Source organism: Ictalurus furcatus, chromosome 4 (genome assembly GCF_023375685.1).
Source record: "Ictalurus furcatus strain D&B chromosome 4, Billie_1.0, whole genome shotgun sequence".
In the NCBI taxonomy this organism is placed as follows: domain Eukaryota; kingdom Metazoa; phylum Chordata; class Actinopteri; order Siluriformes; family Ictaluridae; genus Ictalurus; species Ictalurus furcatus.
Genome location: NC_071258.1, coordinates 4063799 through 4071812, shown reverse-complemented (window position 1 = coordinate 4071812; position 8014 = coordinate 4063799). Strand labels below are relative to the sequence as shown.

The 8014-nt window shown below is 37.2% G+C and overlaps 1 protein-coding gene across 1 annotated transcript; it reads left to right on the top strand.

Moving 5' to 3' along the window:
• Positions 1 to 427: 427 nt before the first annotated feature.
• On the top strand, positions 428 to 1117 carry rpp25b (ribonuclease P and MRP subunit p25, b). The gene has a single exon (XM_053623878.1). The coding sequence runs from the start codon at positions 428 to 430 to the stop codon at positions 1115 to 1117; it is 690 nt and encodes a 229-aa protein (XP_053479853.1).
• The last annotated feature ends 6897 nt before the right edge of the window (positions 1118 to 8014 follow it).

Below are 8014 nucleotides of genomic sequence, written 5' to 3'. Positions count from 1 at the left end.
GGTAAAGACTTTCAGTTTGCCGATGGAGGACATTTGCAGTACTACATTAAGATCTTGTAAATCAGTTCTGCCTGAATTTGCTCTTTGATTTGTCCTTGTTTGTTAGAACTCTTTGAAAGCAGTTTTGGACGGTCTTATTTGGCAACTAGATTGGGTGATGTTTACAGGCATGAATGTTTTTCAGCATACAAACTACTGCTCATGATGAACTAACTCAAACTAGGTTGTTCTTTCTAGGAGAGAGAAATCGTTTTAAAAATAAAGACATCAATGAGCTAGGTGGATTCTGTGTAACTGAAAAAAAAAAAAATTCCGAAATGCACGATTGATTGCAGCATGCACATGCTTCAGTCATTTACAGCTGGAATCATTTCAGAGACTCATCTTGACTGGTTAAAGCTCCTGAGGATACAGAAGAAGTGTGCTTATGGATCTGAGCATCGGGCATGATGAGCATCTATCCTTCCCGGGTGAGACAAATACTGCTCACCACACCTCTGCACCTCCTGCCCTTCCCTCCCACAGCCCAATCCTGAAGCAGGGTCTTGCGGCTGGCTTTAAGAGGGTGTGCCGGACAGAGGAGGATAGCCCATGCCCGTTTCCAGGGCTGCTCCCAGGCGTCTTGGAGATGCGAGTGAAAGAAGGCAGTAAGATCCGCAACCTGATGGGCTTCGCAATGGCAAGGATGCAGTGTGAAGAAGGAAACAGCAAACAGGTTGGCCTGAGGCAGGTGGTGTTCACCGGTTCAGGCCGAGCAGTCACAAAAACCATCACCTGTGTCGAGATAATGAAGAGGAAAGTGGGTGGACTCCACCAGCTGACTAAACTGTGCTATAAAGGTGTTCGAGAGGTGTGGGAGAGTCAGGAAGGAGGCGGTGCTAAAATGACTGTCCACAGGACTGTGCCATCTATTAGTATCCTTCTCTCTAAGGACCCGTTGAACCCCCTTGAGCCAGGATATCAGCCACCTGAGATGCAGAGTCCGCTCTGGGAGGAAAGACATGATAGTGATGCAGTGTGTAGTGATGCAGGAAAAAGGCAGTTTGACTACACTGTCATACAGAGCGAAACAGAGTCCAAAAGATTCTGTCCTCAAGGTGGAATCTCTATAAATTAAGCAATCTGGTTAATTGGGAGATCAGAACCACTTGCTGAAACTGCAAAGCTATTGCAGAGGAATTCTGAAAGGTAGTTTGTTTGCACATTTTATTATAACATGACAGATTGTGCTTTTAGCTCATTGAAATTGTATGTATCAAGCCTAGAGCTGGACTGGATGAGTTCATTTGATCATTTCTGTTACAATATATCTCCACTTGCAAATCATCATGTGGTGCCATCACTTCTTTCTGCTCACTCATGGTGGGCATTTCCTTAATGTTTCTGTAGATTCGATTAGTGTTAAAAGTCATCTCTTTTGTAATTAACATCTGAATACCCTTATTTAATTGGCACAAACTCTTTTGCATAAAAGTGAACTGTTGAGCTCATCACCAAACCGTGAGTGGATTTAACCAGTAAAATTTAAATAAATGAATAGGCTTATAGGTGAGCTGAACTTGTTGGTGGACTCACTCTGTCACTATCATAACACTGGAAATGCACGGACATAACCATAGACAGAAAATTAATACTATGTTAAATTAATAAATGAATCATTTCTTGTTTCCCTGAAAACAATCAATTATGAAGACATGCAAATAAATTATTTGCACATGAATAAGTCTTGCTGTTCATATTGGAAAAAATATAAATAGTGTTTGTGTGTGTGTGTGTGTGTGTTTTTATGCATAGCTTTGATGATCTATTGGTTATCTATTGACACCAACTGAATGACGCAGGCTAAATGCAAAAGACAGGATTTTTTTTTTAAAAATATATGTTTTAAAATGTCAATCCTATCCACACCTATAATCATTTAGCCTACCAAATCTCACTAACTAAATAAACAGAATTATATTTCCTGTTTAGTATCATATATATATATATATATATATATATATATATATATATATATATATATATATATATATATATATATATATATAAAGGCAGATCAAAGCCCACATGCTTTTAGAACCGACTTTGCTGCAGTGGTTATAGATACAGGGTGTTAAGATAGGACATCCATCATTTTAAGACAAAGATGACAGCGTGTCTAAGGGGCATCTCATCCGAGTGAAGTTCTTGAACCATGAGTGACTTTATAATACATTTTATAAAATGTAACCTAGGGATATTTCTTATGATCATAATGAAAATCTCTGAGGCTTGAAGATCACTTAATGCGTTTAATTTATCGCTTACACCCATGTAATGGATTTGTACAATACATCGGAATGAGATCCAATTTTTGCCAGTCTACTTGCAATCTCATTATGGGGTTGCCTTGGCCTGTGGATGAAATACAAAGGAATTCTTGGAAACATTGAGTGGTATTTGAGTGGTCTTTAATGGTTTCCTGAGGTTCTATTGTCTTCAGTAGACATACAATTAACCTCCCTGTTCAGTTGGAGAAATGAAAGAAAGTGCTGTTCTGAACCAAGGGTTAGGAGTGTGAAGTGATTACAGTTGCTAAAGAACTCAAATGGAACAAACTTTAGAGTGCTGAGGACGGGCTAATGGTTATCTGTGAGTGTTTATCGCTGACTTAACAGCTTTCACCCTTCACACAGTATTGTCTATGTAGGCCTCAGTTTCTATCACATACATACCTTACATCAGCTGACAGCTGTAAGATACTGATTGGGCAGCAAATAAATTAGAAATGAGGTAGACTCTAGACTATTCCATTCACACAAAAATGCACAGCAAATTAATCACTTTCTTGGGTCGATAAGGGGTTTTAGTGCGTTTAAATATGTACAACAATTTTCTACAATGTTACTTGTTGTACTAAATGTGCACTAATCACAAAGGGCTTGTTTGTTTACGCTGAAAGACCAGAGGTGATGGCAGTGAAGTGTGGAAGCTCTTAAATATATAAATATATCTGGATATGTGTGATTTTTAAAAAAATTATTTTAAATAATTACAAGAGGTTAAAAAAAAAAGAAAAGAAAATCAACAAAACATCCTGTGCTGCTCAGACGATATAAACAGGTAGGTATACGGTTCATTAGAGAATATTTATTTCACCTTCAGACGCAAACATCAAATTAAATTATTTTTATTTTATTTACTATTATCTTATACACTGACCATTTTTGTAACTTACAATCAAGGAACGTTTGTAAAAGCAAACACGTTTTGTTGGTTAAAATAAATTGTCTTTGAGCTATTAATTTTGCCCTAAAAGTTGTCCTTTAAATTTTGCACCCAAATGATTGTACTATACAACAATAATGCCCATCACAAAGTGAGGCAAAAGATGCTAAATAGCTCCTTTACTTACAGAGGCAGATAACATACAGAATAAATTAATCACGTGATGAGATGGATAGCTGTGAGCTAGGCATTGAAGATACTATAAAAGGACTAAGAAATCATGAAGCATTCTAACGAAGCTTTGATGTTTGTCATATATGAAGTCTGCAAGAAGAAGAAGAAGAAGAAGAAGAAGAAGAAGAAGAAGAAGAAGAAGAAGAAGGTCATACCTATGAAAGATTCTTTTGTATTTAATGTTTGCAGAGCCAATCTTTCCATGGCCTTTCCAAGGTTGAAAATGAATTCAGGTGACCCTCTGATAACAGTAAGCACACTTTTTTGTCTCTCTCTCTCCCTCTCTGCGCTCTCCGTCTCTCCTTCTCTTTCTTTAGTGGATAGGACTGAGGGCTCTGGGATGGTGTGGTAGTTCGCTATCTTCCACCTTCCAGATGGTGCAGTCTTTTCTTATCTAGAAGAATGGCCACTGCCTCAATTTTTCAGACTCTCTTATCTGAAAATCCTTTAAATTGAATATTTACTGGGCTGATGTTTACAGCCAGTGTTTGACTGCTCAAGGCACTGTTCTCTCACTCTCTCACTAGGACAGGCCAAGGTGGCCATTTTTCATCCTCATTCTCTCTCTCTCTCTCTTTCATTTTCTCACTCCCCTTTCTCCCTTTTTCTCTCTAAGAGAATAAGACTTTCTCCTGTTAGAGAATTAGACTAATTGACTATTCATTGCACTGGAAAAATAAGCATTCAGCGTGAATAGATGTAATTGAATGTTTAGATTGCGAGTTTATCTTAAGGCGACCTCTTATCGTCAACATTGGAAATGTAAAGGGGAAAATGACACACCAAAGTATGATACACCATACTCCCTAAAACAATTTGTTAATATGAAGGCAATATATATAATGAACTATTAACACATTCATATCATGTTATTGCATGTTAATAACCTCATTATACATGTAGTTATATTTATTTACGAATATGCATTACACTTTATATTGTAGCAGAGTTTGTATTGTTATACTGTAACATTATATCTCATTATAATGACCAAACTGAAACTCCATTTCAGTTTAAATAGTCTATTATTCATTGTTTATTGCTCACGGTCTGTTAGTAAATGCAGTATAGTCAACAGTTTGTTATTTAGTATTTTTTCTTATATTTACCACGCTTGAGACAACTGTAAAAAAAAGAAAAAAAAATATTGTAAATGCTGCAGGTTTAATAAACATTTTAAAAATATATCTTATATAACATGCAACTTATAAGCTATTACAGTATGTTAGAATATGTCTATTAATCATGTATGCTTGCTAAAGACATGTATATAAATTTGGTTACTGTCTGCTAAATGATGCTTGCGAACAAGTTACATGTTACAATGCATTAAAAAAGTAATATGCTATTTCTGGTGAAGTGAAATGTACACAATAAGAAATAGGACTTAGTGTGTCTATAACTAAGCATAATTCTCTAACTGAGCTTCTTTGACATTTACAATGTGTTATGTACACAATTTAAAATGCATTATATTAACAATTCATAATGCATTACACTGCTATAAGATGCGACACATTTACTGATCAGAAGGTTGGGGGTTCAAAGCTGCCACCATTGGGCTCTGAACCCTATCTGCTCCAGGGGAGCTGTATAATGACTGACCCTGCACCTTGACTCCAACTCCCTAATCAGATTGGATATGTGAAGAAAATTATTTCACTGTACTGTAATGTATATGTGACAAATAAAATCTTCAAATATAACAGTATGTATATTGCCAGTTAATATAACATGTTGTGAATGCAGATGCATATCATTAAAGACATGGTCTTCATAGAAAGCATTTCCCAACAAACCCCTTTATTAAGGATGTTACTAAAAACATGTATAACATGTGAGGAACCTATGCTGTGTTTGACTTTATGCCTGGCCATGCTCCGTCCAAGAGCCTTACTGAAATTCTGGCATCTAGTATTAATCATTGCATTTAAGGCGGTAATTTGTGCTGAAAAATACACTGTAACACTGTACGTTCTGATCAACTATGGAATAATAAGCTAATAGCATGCACAATATTTAGGCATTTTGCAATAAATGGAGGTGAGCGCTATTATTTTGTGTTGGCTACATGGAGAAGAGTAAAAAAAAATCACACAACAGCACAGAATGCCTTTTCTCTGCCTCCATCTAGTGGTGGAGTGACTGAACTTGAGCATTCATGAGTATAAGTATACATTTTACTTGCTTAAAATAATAAATGTAGGAATAATAAATACATTAAATAATACACAGAACCTCTTCGTGATATATACAGCCAAGTCCATAAATATTTGGAAAAGTTCTCAACAGGAGTTGTTCCAGTAAACAACTGTTTGGTTTACTTCCATTCAGTTTTTAGCCAGACAAGGAGGAAGGTATCTTCTCTTGTGATCCTTTGATATGTAAAACATTTGACTGAAGTACATCATGAATGTGTTCGTCTATGAAGGGTTTGTGGAAGGCACCTCTAATCAAATTCATGATGTGTGCCAGGTAATTTGGAGGGAAAGAGGGAAATGGGACTGCAATGCTTCTTTGTATGCTTTCAGCATGTATGCCACATTGTTATTATCGAATACAATGATATCTTCATTGGCAATGTCATACTCTTGGAGAGTTTTGACAACAGCAATTGAAACAGTAGAGTGATTGAAATTCTACATGAAAACTATACTCTCTAGATCAGGGGTTCCCAAACGTTTCCAGGGCAAGGCCCCCCAAAATGGCATTAACATTTGACCGAGGCCCCCCTTTTGCAAGATGTCTTTAAAACACATTAAAAATACAGATTGTGTGTGTGTGGTTGTCTGAGAGTGAGAAATAGAAAATATATTAGCGGGAGGGATGGGCACAGCAAATTGTTGAGGCCCCCCTGGCGCCCCCTGGCGGCCGCGGCCAGTTGTGGCCGCAAGGGGGCGCCAGGGAGGCCTCAACAATTTGTTGTGCCCATCCCTCCCGCTAATATGTTTTCTATTTCTCACTCTCAGACAACCACACACACACACACACACACACACACACACACACCACACACACACACAATCAATTCCTAATGTAACGTAATGTAAAGATGTAAGATGTAATTATTAATAAAAAAAAGGGGGATATATTCAGAAGTCTGTATTTTTTATGTGTTTTAAAGACATCTTGCAAGGGGGGGGGGGCTCGGTCAAATGTTAATGCCATTTGGGGGACCTTGCCCTGGAAAAGTTTGGGAACCTCTGCTCTAGATGTACAAGGATTCTTCCAGACTGATCTTTCTTTAATGGTGCTATCAATATGTTTAGCACAACATCTGGATGACATAGTGGTGTAATTTTGTCAGCTATTCTGTTTTTTTTCTTTTTTTTTTTTGGGGGGGGGGGGGCTATTTTAAATATTCAAGTCTAGGTTTATTTTATTGTATTTTTTCTTTTAACAATTTTTTTTTTTGGGGGGGCAGGGGTTATTATATTATATATATAAATATGAATACTTCTATAAAATCTAATAACAGTACACTTATTTCATGTCTCCTGTAAACAATATGCTTTCTGGAGTATCAAGACAGGCACATGAAAGGTCAATGAACAACATTAATGAATGATGTGTGGCACAAAACAAACATCTTTCATTCATCCTCATCTTCTATATGATGATCCTCTGCCCTCTCACTCCTGGCTTTTATACCAGGTGGTCCAAAGTAATTGAATATAGTTTGGTTTTTTTTTTCCATTCTGCCCAACTGACTATCTCTCTCTCCTTCAAACTCTTCACTCTCTCTCTTTTTTTTTTCACCATTTTTTTTGCATATCAACAAAAATTTGAGTGTCAGCGCAGTGTGTCAGTGCAATATAAAAGTTGTCGCTTAGGCTTAGGGTCCCCAAATGTTCAGAAACAGTCCTTTCACTGCATTTACAGACTTTAATCAACAGCTGTGAATGGAACGGTAATAGTTGGTTTGCCATAGTCCTTACAAGAAATTAAGCAATACATTTCTGACACGAAATTCATTTAGACATTCGTCTTTCTCCATGTAATCAAGATTCAAAGGTAAGTATTGTATTGCTTGCATGGTAAATCTAGGGTTTTAGACGTCTTGGCATCATACAAGAGTAAAAACTCTTCTTATGACAATTGATTATTATTTAATGCCAAAATCAATCATTCTCTTGCTTTTATTATTATTATCCATCTATCCATCCATCTTCTACCGCTTACTCCTTCTTCAGGGTCGCAGGGAACCTGGAGCCTATCCCAGGGAGCATCGGGCACAAGGCGGGGTACACCCTGGACAGGGTGCCAGTCCATCACAGGGCACAATCACATACACACTCACACACCCATTCATACACTACGGGCACTTTAGACACGCCAATCAGCCTACCATGCATGTCTTTGGCATAATAATAATAATAATAATAATTATTATTATTATTATTATTATTATTGTTGTTGTTGTTGTTGTTATTAATATATTTCAATAAATGACTGAATGCTGCGTTGCGCCGTCTTGTTTACGGTTGCTTAGTGATTTTTGCTACGGCGGAGTAACAGCTTACTTCCGGTCGCCTCCCATTCCTCAGCCTCCGTTACGCACGCGCCACATTTT

Bases quoted from the DNA above. Each gene is read 5' to 3' on its own strand.
- rpp25b (XM_053623878.1), top strand. From the start codon at position 428: ATGGATCTGAGCATCGGGCATGATGAGCATCTATCCTTCCCGGGTGAG.